This window comes from Myotis myotis, unplaced genomic scaffold (genome assembly GCF_014108235.1).
Source record: "Myotis myotis isolate mMyoMyo1 unplaced genomic scaffold, mMyoMyo1.p scaffold_m19_p_4, whole genome shotgun sequence".
Taxonomy (NCBI): Eukaryota; Metazoa; Chordata; class Mammalia; order Chiroptera; family Vespertilionidae; genus Myotis; species Myotis myotis.
The window spans coordinates 128,516,941-128,535,094 of NW_023416346.1; the positions used below are offsets into that span (position 1 = coordinate 128,516,941).

Sequence of the window (18,154 nt, forward strand, 5' to 3'; positions counted from 1 at the left end):
TCACAACCTCCCTATCTGCCTTGCTCTGTTCGTGACAGGGGAAGGCACCCCAACCCCCTGATCAGTCCTGCTCTGTGCCTGATAGGGGGGAGCTCCCCAACCCCCTGATCGGCCCTGCTCTGTGTGTGACAGGGTGGAGCCGCAACCTCCCCATCGGCCCTGCCTTGAGTGTGACAGGGGGTGGCGCTCCAACCCCCCAATCGGCCCTACGCTGAGCGTGACTTAGGGTGGCATCACAACTTCCTGATCCGCCCTGCTCTGTGCACGGCAGGGGGGATCTCCCCAATCCCCTGATCAGCCCTGCTCTGTGGGTGACAGTGGGGAGCTCCCCAACCCCTTGATCGACCCTGCTCTGTGTGTGACAGTGTACGGAGCCCCAACCCCCGATGGGCCCTGCTCTGTGCATGACGGGTGGCGCCACAACCCCCTGATCTGCCCTGCTCTGTGCGTGACGGGGTGGTGCCGCAACCGCCCCATCGACCCTGCCTTGAGTGTGACAGGGGGCGGCACCCCAATCCCCCAATCGGCCCTACCCTGAGCGTGACTGAGGGTGGCATCGCAACCTCCTGATCCGCCCTGCTCTGTGCATGACAGGGGGCGGTGCCCCAACTCCCCAATCAGCCCTGCTCTGAGCCCGACCAGGGGCTGCACCTAGGGATTGGGCCTGCCCTCTGCCACCCGGGAGTGGGCCTAAGCCAGCAGGTCGTTATCTCCCGAGGGGTCCCAGACTGTGAGAGGGCACAAGTGGGGCTGAGGGATACCCCCCGCCCCCTGCCGGTGCACAAATTTTTGTGCACCGGGCCTCTAGTAAAAATATAAAATGAAATAAAAAGTTCCCTGTGGCCCTTGTTGATCATGACCAGTGACCTTTGGAAATTAAGGACAACGGAGCTGAGTTACATACAAGACAAGGCAGGCGCTATACTCCAGGCTAGTATGGGACCAGCATCCTGTCCATTGAGTTAGGATTTTCTAAAACATCCCGACAGGCGAGTGACTGAAATATCAATCACTGGATATGGTGAGGCCAGTGAGAGACTACGGTGAGGATCAGAAGGGGAACCTGAGAGACCGTCAGCTGGCCCCCCGAGCAGCCCGGAGTGCAGCAACAGGACAGCTAAGAGCTGCACCAATGGCCAGTGACCACCTTCTAGTCCTGCCGCCAAGCGACACAAAATCAAAGGAGAGGGGGACAAAGGCCGTCACGAAAAAGGCACAAAGGGAAACAAGACAGAAGGAGGAGTTAAGAGCCAAGAAGTGACCTGACTGTTCTTTGCACTAAAGAAAGAGGACAAGGCCAGACTGCCAACTCTCTCCTGGCTCCTTCCAACAAGACGGGCTCGGCTTTATTTAGGACCTCAAAAATAACATCTCACAGAACGGGAAGCGTCACATTACACAACGGAGTAGAGCTGTAAAATCTCAAACAAGTCAGGCAAGGCTTTCTTTAGATCACCCAAAATAAGGTTCTACAGAAAAGGAACTGCAAGCAAATGTCTAGCTGCCCCCTTTCTTTGGCCTTCAATAGCAATTCCTTCTAAAATCTTCGGGGACTACTTGGCAGTTTCCGAGCAAAACGAAAATTTATTTGAGTTGCTCAGTTATCATCTAAGAAGAAGTTTGCAAAAACCATTTTGCTTAGTGCTAACGAAGAACTAAAAACTGGGGTTATTGCTAATAATGCCAATTCCTACTGAAACAGCCTGACCTGCGCGCATTTCTCCTAACATCTCACTAGGGACACGGCTGCGCTCTTCGGCCGCCACAGGTGGCGCGTGCAGTGGCTGGGGCCAGATGTTGCAGGCTGTTCAGGCATCAAAAAAGTACTACTTAACAGAAATAACTACAGGAGTAATAACTCAAAGAACTGGGCCCGCCTTGGTAGTGCCCCCCTAGGGTGGGCATCGCCTCTCCCACCGGCTCCCCAGCTCTCCCCTGGGGAGCAAGAGCGCAGAGCTCTGCAGAGAAGCTATTCTTGCCGAGCCACGGCCGCTAGTACATGGCCCTGGGGTTCTTAGTGCTGTAGTGCGCCTCACAGGCGGCGACATAGGCAGACTCTGGGAAGAAGTCGTCATGGTACTCTGCTAAAAACCTGCAAGGAGAAAAGAAGCCCGTCAGAGAAAGGCAAGCATCCCATGATCTTCCTCATCTGTGGCATCTAATGAACCAAATACACGGGTGAACGGAGTGGATCCAGAGACAGGGAACAGGGTGTGCAATCTCGGAGGGAAGGCGGGGACGGGTGGGTGGGTGGGAGGTGATCAACCAAAGACCTTGTATGCATCTATGCATAACCCATGGACACAGACAATAGGGTGGCCTGGGGAGGAGGGCAAGGGGGTGGGAGGGAGGAGGAGGAAAAAAGGGACATACAGTGGGGCCTTGACTTACGAGTGTCCCGACTAACGAGTTTTTCGAGATACGAGCTGTCTCTCAGCCGAATTTTTGCTTTGAGTTGCGAGCTAAAATTCGGGTGACGAGCCAGCTTCAGATACCCCACCGCTAGTTGGCGCAGTGAACGTCACAGTGGACGCCACAACATCAGCCCAGCATCACGTGTCTCACTCGTTCACTTTATGATTTGATATACGAGTAATTTGAGTTATGAGCTCCATCACGGAACGAATTAAACTCGTAAGTCAAGGCCCCACTGTATGTAATACTTTCAACAAGATAAAATTTTTTAAAAAATATATTTTATTGATTTATTACAGAGAGGAAGGGAGAGGGATAGAAAGTTAGAAACATCGATGAGAGAGAAACATCGATCAGCTGCCTCCTGCACACCCTCCCACTGGGAATGTGCCTGCAACTAAGGTACATGCCCTTGACAGGAATCGAACCTGGGACCTTTCAGTCCGCAGGCCGATGCTCCATCCACTGAGCCAAACTGGTCAGGGCAAGATAAAATTAAAAAACAAAACCAAACTGGAAAAAGAAGAAATGGCCCCAGTGATTACCGAAGGGCTTACATACCAGCAAGGGAAATCTTAACTTCTGACCACTCTGTCATGTCACTCTGTTTTGGTATTAGGAAGAAAAATTAATATAATCTGGATTTCTGTATCCTGTACTGATCCCTTTCGCTGCACACATGCAGCTTCTACATTAATTATTACTTCATCACAGTCCTTTCACTGCCAAGTGTGCAAACAGAAGCAGAGCCTAAACCCCACTAGGTGGCAGCCTTGATTATGTAAACGCTTCCGTGCAAAAAGGCCTCAGTGACTATGTCTTCGTTTTCCTGTTTTAAAAACAAACTCTGAAAAATAAATGATAAACTCAGCAAGTGTCACTTGAGAAATTCACAACGCTCCCAGGGGCTAAGTTACACCGACACTGAACGGTACCACGAGCACAGAGGACTTTGTGTCCAAAATTGCCTCGCCGGAAGTGTTCCGGTTCCAGCTTCCCGAACCAAAACATAAGCAAGACCGACTGACGTCTGGCAGGGACGTCACAACGCGGCCATTCAAGAGTCTGTAATACACAGATGCTACCCTGCAGCGTCGCACACTTCCCCGCGGAGGGCTAAAACGTCCTCACATGGGTCATATTAACTAGGAAGCTAAGTAGCTTCATGTTTGTCTCCCGGCCTCCTCCCTTCTGTCCACATTCCTAAACATGTAAGGCTAAACCTCTGCACTACCTTCTTCAGTAAAAACCGAGCCAGAATTCACTCATGAGTGGACGTTTTCTTCTTTGATTGTATCCTTTTTACAGCAATTACTAGTAACGAGTCCACTGAAACGATGCAGTGAAACTTCCAAATGTATCTAGTTGATGCCTTTGGATACATTTTCAAAACCAATTACTATATTTATTTGTAAATCTATCTAAATGACTTCCTAAAATCCTAATTTCTATTTTGGATTGGGCATACTTCAAAATTAGCAGTCTTTGTTATGCTAACTTGTAGCTATCTCTTCATAGTTGGTTGGCATTATTTGATTTCAGCTTATAAGAGTACTTTTTTTATCTTCACCCAAGGATATGTTTATTGATTTTGAGAGAGAGAAAAGGGTGAGGGGAGGGAGAGAGAGAGAAAATCAATGTGAGAAACATTCATCAGTTGCCTCCCGTACTCTCCCCAACTGGGGATTGAACCTGAAACCTGGGTACGTGCCCTGACTAGGAATCGAACCCGCAACCTTTTGGTGTATGGGACAATGCTCCAACCGACTGAGCCACCCAGCCAGGGCTCAGCTTACAAACTTTTTCTGCCAAATGGAATTGTGGGTTTGTCTGAAGGGAGGCTGGAAGGGAAGAGGATGATTTTGAAACTTGTTTATAGTAAAATGTTACCAAGTCTATTTTCACTCAGGGATACTTTATTCAAAATGCCTACATGAGAGTATCTTTTCAAAACTCCAAGACCCAGTTCTCTGGCTGGAGTGCTCTCCCCTCTGTGGTGCCTGATTAGCTCTTGCAGGCTGGGGCCTGACTGCAAGGAAAAGGCCCCCCCTTAAAGAGAAGGAAGAAACAAAGTCAGGTGGAGAGGACAAGCTGGGTGAGCAGCCTTGACTGCCAAGGAGAGGGACTGGTCAACAGGCATCTGGGTGGGGGAGCCAGAGAGAGCTGGGCCACAGTGTGGTGGGGGCAGGGGGAGTAGAGGAGGAGTAAACGGTCCTATGATATGCTAAAATGACTGGCTCTATCAGGTGAAGGAAAGAATGGCTGTCTCTGAATTCACCAAAGAGGATCAAGCTACAAAATAATCAAGTTCAACACAACACTTGCAAGAAAGGAAATGCACAATATCAATGTCAACAATAGTCATTTATCTTAACTTGAAACCCCCAAATCCTGTCATTGATAATATTTAAGTTAATGTACTTGCAAAGAAGAGTCTAATACTTAAGGTACTCCTGAAGAAAAACTATAAAACTAAGTTATCAATCTTAATCACTTCTACTGTAGAAATCAACTTTTTTAAAAAATATGTATTTTTTAATTTATTTCAGAGAGAAAGGGAGAGGGACAGAAAGACAGAAACGTCAACCATGAGAGAGAATCACTGATCGGCTGCCTCCTGCATGCCCCACACTGGTGATTGAGCCCTGACCCGCCTGGAATCAAACCATGACCTCCTGGTTTATAGGTTGATGCTCAACCACTGAGACACACCGGCCGGGCAAAATCAACTTTCTTTTCCCGAGGTTACCCAACTGGATTCTTCTAGTGACACCAAAAGTTTTACCTCCGTACAATGAGCACCCTTGATTTAGAAAGCAGATAAATTATGGACAAAGGAAATAGCTAGAACCCCCTCTATTACAGTTACAGTTAGAACTAACTATACTTAGGTAATACCGCTGCTACTTAAAATATCAGAGCCAGCTTCCACATGTGCTAAGGAGAAATTCAGAAAAGTCAGATGAAAGGCCGTAGAGGTAGCTTTTGCCAAAGTAATAAAAATACCTCAGAAAGAGATCAAAGTGCTTCAGTAAAGCCTTCAGGTTCTTCTCAGAAAAGGCCATCTTTCCAAGGATTTCTGGAAGTTTCACTGCATCGAAAAGAGAAGCAAAACCATTTACCACGGGCAGCATCTGGCAACGGGTAGGACACACCCAAGGACCGTCTGGGTCTGTTACCCTTTTTTTTTTTAAAAAAATATATATTTATTGATTTTTTACAGAGAGGAAGGGAGAGGGATAGAGAGTTTGAAACATCGATGAGACAGAAACATCGATCAGCTGCCTCTTGCACACCCCCTCCTGGGAATGTGCCCGCAACCAAGGTACATGCCCTTGACCGGAACCGAACTTGGGACCCTTCAGTCCGCAGGCCGACCCTCTATCCACTGAGCCAAACCGGTTAGGGCTGTTTACCCTTATTTGATCGGAAATGAACATCCATGTTATCAAACAAAACTAAGAACTCTGCATGAACACAAAGACACAGCAATAGTACAAATATTACAAATATAATTTTTAGGAAATTTAAGATTTATGAAGGGCCTTTTTTTTTAAGAGGTTCCCTTTCAGCAATTTTTCTTAGACCCCAACATTACCACAAGATGTACATAAGCTAACAAGTGTGTTAAAGCAAAAAAAAAAAAAAAGGGAGGGGGGAAGAAAACAGGGACCAGGATGTCTTACCAAACAATCGCAGCAAGTGTTGCGCCCCATAAATGTAAGAGGGCGGAGGTGGCTGGTCGCCCGGAGGGTAACTCTCGGGTACAAGTTTCCAGGAGAGGACCTGGGAAAGGAACAGATGGAACGCTTTGTTACTGCATCTTACCACTCCGTTAGCAACAGTCATAACATCCGGAATCCCGGCAAATACCCGTGTGCTTTGCCATTCTGTGCCCGATCACGTGTCACACCCCCACCCCCCCCAACTTGCCGGCCCTTTGGCACCTCAGGAGTTGCTCCACAGCTGGACCAGGAAAGGGAGGAAATAGTGACCATTTCCTGACAATGTGGAAGTCCTGAAGGTAGCCCTCCGACTTTCCCATGGAGCTCTTTGTGGGTATGATCTCAGGACATAGGAGAGTATAATGGGTTTTTATGCTGAAGAGGGTCGAGCTACAAAATAATTAAGTTCAACATAACACTTGCAAAAAGAAAGAAATGCACAATATAAAATATTGTGTAGAATTATTATGTAAATACATAGGGAAAAATATTAACGTTCGGTTTTTTTAGTGGTGGAATTATAATATAGGGGTCATGAGAAGATAAACATATGTTTTCCATATAGATTATATACTAGCATACAGATTATAGTTTTCTACTATAATTTTTCAAAACCTTTTTGCCTTTTAAATCAATCACAGGAGGGTCCAACTTCCTTGGCAACATGGAGACACTTCTAATCATCTGAAAATTATGATAATAAATTAAGTAGAGGAAAAAAATATGTCACTATCAAAATAAATATCAGCTTATAAAAAAATAAAACTGTGGAAGAGAAGGATTAAAATTAGATTAGGGAACTATTTGATTTCCTAATTTTTCAACAGCTACTACCTATACATTAGCTGTAACTATTTAGGTCATTTTGTGCCTTTCCTTTATTAAAAATACTGCTGTATTCGAGAATGAAGCAGTAAAAAAAGAGGCCAAGGAGGTTTTGAGTAATATTACTATTGTTCCAAAATCCCGGAATTGCTGCTGTTATATTCACTTCGGAAGCTAATCTGACCCTCTGAATCAAGTGAAAATAGACGTTAACCTTGAACATACCTACACTCTGACCCTTTACGGCAAGTCTGCCGACCCTCCATCACCAAATGTTCTCTGCCTGGTGCGGTCAGCTGCCCCCAGACACGGAAAGAAGGGAATCCCACCCCCGGGTGACATTCACAGAACAGCCTGCGGGCCTGAGACATCTCCTGAATCCTGGAGACACTCACTACCTATATCAGTTAAGTGGCCTTAAAAATCGAGTTTTAGCCCTGGCTGGTTTGGCTCAGTGGAGAGAACGTCAGCCTGCGGACTGGAGTGTCCCAGGTTTGATTCCGGTCAGGGCACATGCCCAGGTTGCGGGATCAATCCCCAGTTTCTATCTCTCCCTCTCTTTTCCTCCTTGAAATCAATAAAAAAAAATATAGATTAAAAAAAAAGAGAGTTTTAGAATGAAGCTACCCAGGGCTGGGTGGGTGGGAAGAGATCAATCAAAGACCTTGTATGCATATGTGCATAACCCAAGGACACAGACAATTGGGTGGTGAAGGCCTGGGACAGGGGGCAGGGGGGGGCTAGAAAGGGGACACATGTAATACTTTCAACAATAAAGATTTAAAAAAATAAAATGAAGTTTTATTTTTAACGGAACCCCAGTGTAAGGTAAGAATATGAGGTCATTTAGGTCAAGTGCCTGGCATAATGCTGACACACAGCACGCGTCAAAGGGATGACTATTAATATTATTAAGGATGGATTTTATATTTTTAAATGGTTGGGGAAGTAGCAAAAAAAACCAAAAACAATGTCTCATCACACATGGAAATGATCTGATATTCAAATTTGTGTGCGTATTAAAGTCTTCTTGGAGACAGCACACTCATTCATGTATACAGTGTCTATGGCTACTTTTGGAGTTGGGCAGTCTTGTCAGACACTGTGTGGTCAAAGCTTAAAATATTTACTCTCTGGCCTTTTGCAGAGAAAGTGTCCCGACGCCTATTCTATAAAATGAAAATGAGGAGGTCCTCTGATGGCGTCAGTTCATTACAATGTAGCTGAGATGCCGTAGGGACTGAACTCTTGTGTGTATCCATTGGCCTGTGGCAAAACTTGTTTCATTGTATGTTGTTCTGCTTAAAGTCCCAGCGCCTACTCATGACCCTGAGTGAGGACTCACTATGCTCATGTTTCAGAACTAACAGTTTCTTAAGATAAAAGCTAAATGTAAGTGTAACAATGTTCTCGTTTTCGAAACCAAGAACACATGGTTACACATCATCTGAACGACCCTGTTCACGTCCACAGCAACAGAGCGCCTCTGAGGAAACCGGATTTCCTGCTACAGGACTGAAGCAACCGCGAAAGGCTCGCCGGGGGAGGGCGAGCGGCAGACACGCACTCTCTACCTCATTGATCTCATTAGTCCTTCTGCCTTCGAAGCTGGCGAACACCGCGCTGCCTTCCTTGCTGGGGGTCACGGGAACAGGTGAGGAGGATCTGCTATGCACAGGTGTTTCTTCGGAAGGAACAGATGTTAGTTATTCACTGAGAAATCGCATGGCTGGGGAGGAAAAACAGCTGGAAGACATTACAGACAGCCGAGGACTTACTCGTCTCTAACAATAAGACCCTCCTATGACAACACAGCACCTAGAATAGTGGTTGGCCAACTGCGGCTCGCGAGCCACACGCGGCTCTTTGGCCCCTTGAGTGTGGCTCTTCCACAAAATACCGACTTCTGTGCATGGGCCACAAAGTTTCAATCGCACTGTACGTGCGCGCCCGCACGTGGTATTTTGTGGAAGAGCCACACTCAAGGGGCCAAAGAGCCGCATGTGGCTCGCGAGCCGCAGTTGGCCGACCACTGACCTAGAATATTATTTGGCAAAAAAAAAAAGAAGAAAAAGAAAAGGACTCGAGCATTAACAGAAGCTATAGCACGAGGAACCTTGAAAACTTGCTGCTGGGTGAAAGGCGCCACAGACAAAAGGCCACACTTTGTCTGGCTCAGGGGGTCACCGGTTGAGCCCAGAGGCAGATCCGCAGGGGCAGCAAACAAGCGGCGGGTGCCCAGCATCAGGGGAGGGAATGGGGCGTGACTGCCAACTGACTGGCGACCCAGAGCTAACCCAGGGGCACCAAGCACCCAGTACAGCCAGCATGTCCAATTCGGGCAGCGGGCGCTCCTGCCCGCCGGTGCCCAGGAGGGGACCTACTCTTCTCCAGGTGCAGGAACAGCTTGGGCATGCTGGCCGACGTGTCCTGCTGCCGGCGCTTGGGCTGCGGCGACGCGCTGCTCTCGGACAGCCGGTCGCTGTTGGCCGAGTGGCGCGTGGAGCGCCGCAGGGACTGCAGGGCCTCGGGCTCCGCCTTGCGCCGCTTGGGGGTGGCCGGCTCCCCGGTCTGGCTCTCCGTGGACTGCGGGGTGGACGGATTCAACAGAGGCGGGCTCGGAGAGAGCTCCTCCTGGCTCCTAGGGAAGGAAGGGCACGGTGTCATGCGCCCCGGCGTGGGGAACCTTGGCAGAACCTACGTCATGCCTAACAGCCTCAAATGTGAGCAGCACACAGTGCACGGGGGACACTGGGGACCTGGAGGTTCGGAGTAGGGCCTGGGGACAGGCCTCTCCCCTAGGCGACAGCAACAGGAAAGGAAGGCAGGCTGAGAGAAGACATCACGAGGCAGCGAGAGAGCCAGGAGCCACGAAGGGAGGAGGGATGAAGGGAATGGTGGCCGCACAGAGCACAGCGTGGCCAGGGGAAGCTGGGGGTGCCCTCGGCGGGGAGGGGGCAAAGGCAGGGGGTGAGCAGGCAGGAGGGGACGGACGAGTGGCCATCGCGAGACAGACCACGCAGGAGAGGCTCGAGGGAGCAGCAGCAGCGTGTGCGGATGGGAGAGACGGTAGGCCGGGGGCCTTTGGTTTCCCTCCAGGGAGACGTGGGCGCGCTTGGTCAGCGACGGGGTGCACACGGTGACACAGCCCCGCAGAAGGGAAGGAACCTTGACTTGAAGGCCACAGGTGGCTGGCCCTCCACAAGCCTCCCCACGGAACAGTAACTGCCCCAGGAGGCCCACGCTCTCCCCGCCGAGTCCCACAACCAGCAAGCGAGGGAGCTATGCTCAGACCCCCATCTCCTCCCCCTCGGGCCGTGCTCCCCTCACTCCACTGTTTTGGGGAAGGGGGCGAGCCGCTCAACACCCAACCACGGTCTCCATGCTGGGACTTACCTACTGGTGCTGGTGGCACTTTCTTTAATGGGAAGAAAAAATTTGGACGAAGTCACCTTTTTATACTGAACTTGTTCGTATGGGTACAGCAAAAGCAACGGGAGAGTATAATCAAAGGTTATTCTTAATCCGTCCACCATCTCCTTGCAAAGGTCAACGCTGGAAGGATGAAAAGGAAGCGCTCAGAGATGCAAGACACAGAACTTGCCCAACGGTCACAATGAGGTGGTACGTTTTTAATAAGGCAGAGTTTTATTTTTATTTTTTAAAATATATTTTATTGATTTTTTACAGAGAGGAATGGAGAGGGACAGAGAGTTAGAAACATCGATCAGCTGCCGCCTGCACGCCCCCTACTGGGGATGTGCCCTCAACCAAGGTACATGCCCTTGACCGGGATCGAACCTGGGACCCCTGAGTCTGCAGGCCAAAGCTCTATCCACTGAGCCAAATTGGTCAGGGCAAAGGCAGAGTTTTAAACACTGTATATTACACCCACACACCTGAGGAATAAAATGAATCTAGATGCCAACAACAACCAAGAATTAAATAGGAACAGTGGGCTTATGATAGAAAGTGCAGGGAGTCTGTAGTGATTTTAACTTACAACACTGAACACACGAGTGCGCTCACTGCCCCACAGGGAGCCCAAGCGGAAGGGGCGGGCCCATGAATGCCTCACCCTGTGTGAACTTGAACACTCTACTTGTCCAACTCCACTCCATCCGGCTGAGACGCATGCGCCCCGGGGCCAGTTACTCAGGCCAGAATAAAGGCCTGTTTGTAAACAAGCTTTGATCAAATCCTCCCTGCCCCTTCTGCTGCTTCTCACGGAACAAAGTTACCTTCCGAAATTAGATCACTGCACAAGCTGGTCCTGGTGTTGCATCCAGACCAGATGCAGTTATTGAACATTTAAAAAAGAAAAAAGAACATTTTGATACTAAATTGCATATTAAGTGACATGTTAAACGAATTCATAATACTGAAATGGAGACAGTGTTACCTCTTCTAAATAACAGACACTTCTCTGATACACAAAAAGAGAACCATACCATGCCAGCCCCCCTCTCCCACTCACTTCTTTTCTGCTGGGATGTAGTTCACATTCATGCTGGCTTGGGCCATAGCGTGATGATGCCGGGGCCGCTCAGTCGCGGAAAAGGCTGCATTGATCGCGAAATGCTTCACGTACGATTCCAAGATCGTGATGATGTTGGTCTGGCACGGAAGTTTCACTAACTGTCAACAGAAACAGACCCAGCTGCCACACACACCCACCGGATCGGCCACTTACTCCCATGGTCGGCAAACTGCGGCTTGCGAGCCACATGCGGCTCTTTGGCCCCTTGAGTGTGGCTCTCCACAAAGTACAGGCGCGCACGTACAGTGTGATTGAAACTTCGTGGCCCATGCGCAGAAGTTGGTATTTTGTGGAAGAGCCGCACTCAAGGGGCAAAGAGCCGCATGTGGCTCGCAAGCCGCAGTTTGCCAACCACTGACCTACTCCAACCAACGGTGGTCTTGTCTGCATCGCTTTTCAGACCCCAAACGAAAGCCTACTCAGTGTGAAAAGCAGCTTTTGAAATAAATACACTTTGAAGCTCTCGGATGGTTTTTTGTGTACCGATCATAGCACCCTGTACATTACAGCATTAATTTTTTAAATGAATGCGGGCAGCGAGTCTCATGTTAGCCATTAGAATCACCTGGGGAGCCTCGCAGACTAGCTCCACAGCCGCCCCCACCCCAGAGCCCATGTGCGCTTACCCTCTGAGTGCCAGTCCAGGAATCAGGTCTTTGCAAAGCTCCCAGAGGGCTCACCTGGGCAGCCAGGCTGGGCAAGACCGTGCACAATCAGCAGCAGGGCGCTACCATCAGATAACTCTGAAACCTGACTCGGTCCACCCCTTACCATGGAAGTCTCATCGCCCCAGGGTTCTCAAGGATTGGACTCTGGGATTACGTTCTATTCGACGCCCATGCGTACCCGTTTCCTCCTGTTGATGTAGTAGCAATCGTCCTCCAACTTCTTCTTCAGAACGTCGGGGATGTCTATAGTGATTGCCCTTTCGTCCATCGCCCTTTTCCTGCGCGGCTCCAGTTGTCCCTTCTGCGACATTAAAATTCCGTATTTTTAAAACGTCTTAAAACAGGAGGAGAGACCATGTCCAGAGGACGAACACTTGAAAGACTCTATGATACAAAGCCAGTTAATCCTCCACCGTTACCCCAGTAATGATACGTGTTCTGATGAAAAGTGCATTAAAGGCCACATTCACTCGTTTTAGGACGCTAACCGCATTGCAAATGCTTTCTTGTCTCCCCATTTCATTTCACAAGTAGGACTGAAGGCAGGCAGGAGATGCTAAACTGATACACAGCATTTAGAAATAGTCACCATTGTAACAATAAAGTTCGCAATGTCACTGAAAAGTAACAGGTCACTATGACTTGTGCAAATACTTTACGGCCGTAAAGAGCCACTGAGAGGGTCATCCGGTGACTATACACGAGTTACTTTCCCTTAAATATGAAGTGCGACTTTATAATATGTGGTTAAAAATGTATTTTTACCAAATGATTCACGACTGGAGAGTTCTACCACTAAAATCAACACCAAAGAGTTTTCACAATGAAACCTTTACCACTTCAGTCTTTTCTTCAATGTCACTTTCTTCACTTATTGCTCCATCCTTTTCTTCACTGCTGTCACCAGAGGAAGTGCTTACAGCTAGGTGAGACACAAACACCAAGCAAGCCTGGGTTAGCCACTTCCCCAGCTCTTCCAGGTCCTTAGGGTGGGATGTGTCCTACTGCCGGTATCCACAAACTGCAGTCCTACATATATTTTAAATGCTGAATGCAAACATCGTGCCTTTCAGAATGGAAATTTATTTGGAAAAACATAACACCGATTTCAATGAATGCAAAACACACCCAAGAAAATGATCTGAACCCTAGCCGGTGTGGCTCAGTGGATAGAGTGTCAGCCTGCGGCCGACTGAAGGGTCCCGGGTTTGATGCTGGGTCAGGGCAGAATGCCCCGGCTGCGGCTCGATCCCCAGTAGGGGGCGTGCAGGAGGCAGCCGATCCATGATTCTCTCTCATCATTGGTGTTTCTATCTTTCTCCCTCTCTGAAATCAATAAAAATATATTTTTAAAAAGAAAAATAAAGACAATGATCTGAAAGTGTTTAGTCATCTAGGATCCCACGGTTACCTGCTGCATTGGAAAGTGAGGCGCAGGCCCAGACCCAGGCCCAGGAGGTACCATAAGAATGGACTCCTGAGGGATGAGTATAGACATTGGCCGAGAAGGCAGCGATCAGAAGCATATCTGATGAGGACGAATTATGAACTTGACTGTTAACTTACTTGTCAAAATTGAAAGGGGCAAATATCATATGTAATGAGCTAAAAACCTTTCCCTGTGTAATTTCAATGATTCCTCCTGCTCAGTCCTGCAGTATAAAAGAAGTAGGTGAAAGTTCTTTTATTATTATTTTTTAAATATATTTTTTTTGACTTCAGAGAGGAAGGGAGAGGGAGAGAGAGAAACATCAATGAAGAGAGAGAACCGTGGATCGGCTGCCTCCTGCACGCCTCCTACAGGGGATGGAGCCTGCAACCCGGGCGTGTGCCCTGACCAGGAATCAAACTGTGACCTCCTGGTTCATAGGTCGGCGCTCACCACTGAGCCATGCTGGCCAGGTGGTAAAAGTTCATGTAACCAGAGAAAATAACAAAATAACTCAGGCCACTCACAGTTTTCATCACTTTTATCTTTTTCTTCAACGGGGAGGCTTTTTAAGACAGAATCGACACCAGGCAATCGGCAGCGCTTCTTTTTTCTTCCTGTGCTTCTGGAAAACAAACAAACAAATAAAACACGACTGAAATAAATTTTGATGTTGACTGATAAGGGTCTCAAGGTAAAAAAACAAGATAGAACAACAAAGATTCTTAAGCACCCGACAAATAATGAAGCTGTAGAACATAAATGGTGATCTCCACTTCAGATTATTACATATATACATCTCCTTGGAAAACACAGCAGTTATTTACAAAACAACACAGACACTCTTTGCTAACACATTTTTAGTAAGTCCAATTGCATAATAAGCCATGCTTGTCATATGTTTACTTTTATAGCCTAAAAATTCTACACATTAAGAGAAAATGCATTTGTCAGGATTGTTGTATTCTCACAGGCGAGCTACAGCTTTTCTTGCCAGTTTCCGCTGTAATCTCCGATTTTCGTCAGTATCTCGAAGGACATGATCTTCAGCTGCCCACCTATCCCAGCTACAAAACAAACAAAAAAGGATAGAAAATTCAGTATTTTAATTCGCTATAAAACAAATGCCCAACAGCATCTCACAGGAACGGAAGTGTCCCAGAATTACTTACATTTTGGAAAACGATTTAAATATTCTAAAGCCACAAAAAATGCAAATAAACTGAAAAAGGAACTCATTTAGCCATAGAAGCAACTGGGGCTTCCAGAATTACCCATAGAGAACTCAAATATAATCAACTTAAAAGTTATCATTCTTCTGCATAGGCAAAGTTTGATTTCAAAAAGCAAAAACTGCACATGAAACTTTTCTACAAGTGTTTCTAAAACTTAACAAAACCCCAGGCTCCTGTGCTGCAAAGATGATCAATTTTCAGTCAGGTTTAACAAATACACTCACCTTCTGTTCCAACCATTAAAATGGATTAGATATTCTGGAATCTTTCTGCCTTTTTCGTCTTTCCCAACAATAACATCCACAATCTGAAACCAGAAAATATTGTCCACAAATGACTGAATATACACAACACCGGAAGCTAGATCAGGAAAACTAGATCATAGACCTTTTTTGAAAAGAAAAGGAAGTATTCGCTCCTTTTATAGACCGCGAGCTGTGCTGAAACATTTTTCCTTTCAATTCCATTTTTTTCCTGACTGGATGCCTCAAAAAAGGAAACATCCCTGCAAACTCCCCGTGATTGGTCTCTGAGTGTGGGACTGGGTGCGTCTTTTAAAGCCATTGGCCAGCCAACTGTCAGTAAAGAGTCCTGGCCAGACAAGAGAGCTGCAGCCCTGAGACCTCTGGGAGTTGTAGTCTCTCCGGCTCCACTGTGTCCCCAGAGGGAACATCTGGGGCAAATGATGGGGCGTGTCACCCCAGGGGATACTCATGGCGGGGAAGGAGGAGGGAAATCAGAGACAAGGGTTTCGGGGGCGGAACCCTAAAATATAACTCACAGAACCCGGGGTCCTTGGGAAGTCCCCCAATGGGCAGCGCTGCTCGGACGCACCTGGGACCCCGGGCCAACCCCACGCCCTCTCGCCGCCTAGACCTGAGGGGCTACAGATGGGGCTCAGTCCCCCGCGAGCCCCCTGATGGGCAGGGGGTGCGACTTGGAGATTGAAAACATAAAGGCCCTGAGGGAAGGTAACACTGGGTCAGCCTAGCCCTTGGACCCTACGGGAGGGTCCCAAGCACGACTGAGGCCCCGGGACAATGACTTCGCGAGTCGACAGGCAGCGCTGTGGCTTAGGACCTGGGTCGGTCGGTGTCTGTGTCACAGGGGAGCCCACGAGGCGCTCCGCGCAGGACGAAAGGACTTAAGGCGCCATTCCGTGAGCGGTCTCCTGGACACACAGCCCAAGCTGCGGTCACGTACGCAAATCGACACACGGCGAAACCTCGCGAAACCTCGCGACCTTTCAGGCCGCGCGTGCGCAGTCCCGTACACCGGCCGGAAGCGGAAGCACTCCTGCCCCGAGTCCCCAGCGCGGCGCCCGCGAGCTCCCCCTGCCTTCCGCGCGGTGCCGCGCAGGCCCAGGTGTCACAGGCAGGGAGCACCCAGGCCCGGCCGCTTCCCCTTCTCCCCGCCGCCATCGGCACCCGCACCCACACCCGCATTCCGCCCCGGGGTCCCCGACCCGCGCCTCCTCCCTGTCCCTCCGCGGCGGCACCTTGGCATCGTACAGCACTCGCGCCTTGGTGGGGTCAGGCTCGAAGCACAGGACTTTCTCCCCTGAGTGGAATTTAAATTTCATGCCCTCGCTCGCGCTCATTTGCTCATCGTGGCGGAGGGCGAGGCTCCGGGGCGGGAGGAGCGCGCGCGGTGGGGGACAAGGGGGGGCGGGGAGGTGGTGCACTGCGGCGGGGGGTGGGAGGGAGGGAGCGGGGAATGGCGGAGGCTGCGGCCGCCCCGCCCTCGGTCCCGCCTCTGCCCGCCCCGAGTCGCCGCTGGACCTCGAAATCGCGGGTCGCGCGCTCTGTCCCCACCCCCGGCCACCCTCCGCGAGCCCCCGCGAGGCCTCCCCGGGCCCGGGCCGCCTGCGATCGGAGGAGGCCGGCCGCAGCCCAGGTCTGCCCGCGGAGCAGCCTCTCCCGCCCTCGTGGGAAAGGCAGCTGACGCGGGCTGCTCCCACGATGTCATCGCGCCGCGCGCGCTCTGTGGCGGGAGTGTGGGAAGTTCCTGGGAGACAGCGGCCCGGGGTGGAGCTGGCGTGGGGAGGCCGGCCGGCGGCTGCCCTCCAGGCCCTGGCCGCGCCCGCCACCTCTGCGGAGCTGCGCGTCGCCACATCTGGCTCCTGGAGGAGGACCTGGGGCCCGAGTCGGGTCCAGATGGGCAGTGGCTTTGGGCCGAGAGGGGGGAGGGGTGGCGAAGGGTGGGGAGGGAGTGCATCAAGCGCCAAGGCCAACCTGGGCCAGGCCCAGCAGGTGGCAGGCCTGGGGCCCGCAGTGACAGCGGCGAGCCGTGGGCCTGAGTCATGAGTCTACCAGGCCGCTAACATCTTCAGTCGCGGCTTCCAGCATGGCTTCCCATCCCCCAGCTCTCAAAGTTGCTCCCTCAGGGCCTGCCTTCTCCAACACGTTGAGAACCCTAAGGGTGGGACGTACTGCGAGGCTGGTATGGCAAGTGCCTACACTGAGGGGTCAGGAGGGACTTGATGAACGAATGACAAACGCGGGGTGGGGGTGGGGTCGTGGGGGGAGGCGGCTTGAAGGGCAAACTTCCAGAGGCCGAAAAGACCGGGTGCTGTTTTTTTGTGGCGCCTTTTTTTTTTTTTTTTTAATTTCCCCCTTCCCTTCTGTTCAGGAATAGGAAGTTTGTTTCTGGGCAGTGCAGTTACCGGATTAAGACCTGGCTGGGACCACTGAGGTCGTAGTGAACTGCCAGTTCTCCACATTCTGGGCTCTGTTTTTTTTTATTTTTTAATATGTTTTATTGATTTTTTACAGAGAGGAAGGGAGAAGGACAGAGAGTTAGAAACGATGAGAGAGAAACATGGATCAGCTGCCTCCTGCACACCCCCTACTGGGGACGTGCCAAGGTACATGCCTTTGACCTGAATCGAACCTGGGACCCTTCAGTCCGCAGGCCAGGCCGACGCTCTATCCACTGAGCCAAACCGGTTAGGGAGGAGCTCTGTTCTTGCCTCCTGAAATGGGCACTGGCCTCCCCACCACTGGCTTTCTGGTACACATGCTTCACCTCTCAGGTTGCACATGGCCACGAGGAAAGTCCGCAAGCTTCCCTAGATGAGTCATATACCCCCCAGCAACCCCTCCCAGTTCTCTATCCATTTATTGCATTGACTTACTGCTCAGCAGCACGTTTTCCTTTGCAAAATGCCCTCTCTCAGATGCTCAGCTCCTGGAAGGGGGCAGGGCAGGTCTGGGGAACACCTTCAGTTCCTCATTGCCTACTCCTAGCACACAATAAATATGTAATGAATGAACACACTACAGATTTATGAAATAGGATCCACAAAACTCAGGAAC

The 18,154-nt window shown here is 49.8% G+C and overlaps 1 protein-coding gene across 3 annotated transcripts; it reads right to left on the reverse strand.

The window, feature by feature from the left end:
• Positions 1-1,303: 1,303 nt before the first annotated feature.
• MSL3 (MSL complex subunit 3) lies at positions 1,304-16,494 on the reverse strand. 3 transcript variants are annotated; one of them, XM_036305451.1, is made up of 13 exons: positions 16,336-16,494; positions 15,062-15,144; positions 14,574-14,669; positions 14,130-14,227; positions 13,010-13,095; positions 12,352-12,474; positions 11,443-11,603; positions 10,362-10,520; positions 9,350-9,606; positions 8,540-8,649; positions 6,102-6,201; positions 5,422-5,506; positions 1,304-2,092 (listed from the first exon to the last, which is right to left on the reverse strand). In XM_036305451.1, exons 1-13 carry the CDS (start codon positions 16,435-16,437, stop codon positions 1,993-1,995), a joined length of 1,560 nt encoding a protein of 519 aa, XP_036161344.1. In that variant the 5' UTR covers positions 16,438-16,494; the 3' UTR covers positions 1,304-1,992. The 3 variants fall into 3 exon arrangements, with proteins under 3 accessions (XP_036161344.1, XP_036161343.1, XP_036161345.1); XM_036305450.1 differs by lacking the exon at positions 16,336-16,494 and adding an exon at positions 15,225-15,589; XM_036305452.1 differs by lacking the exons at positions 13,010-13,095; positions 15,062-15,144; positions 16,336-16,494 and having other exon boundaries at positions 14,574-14,615.
• Between the last annotated feature and the right edge of the window lie 1,660 nt (positions 16,495-18,154).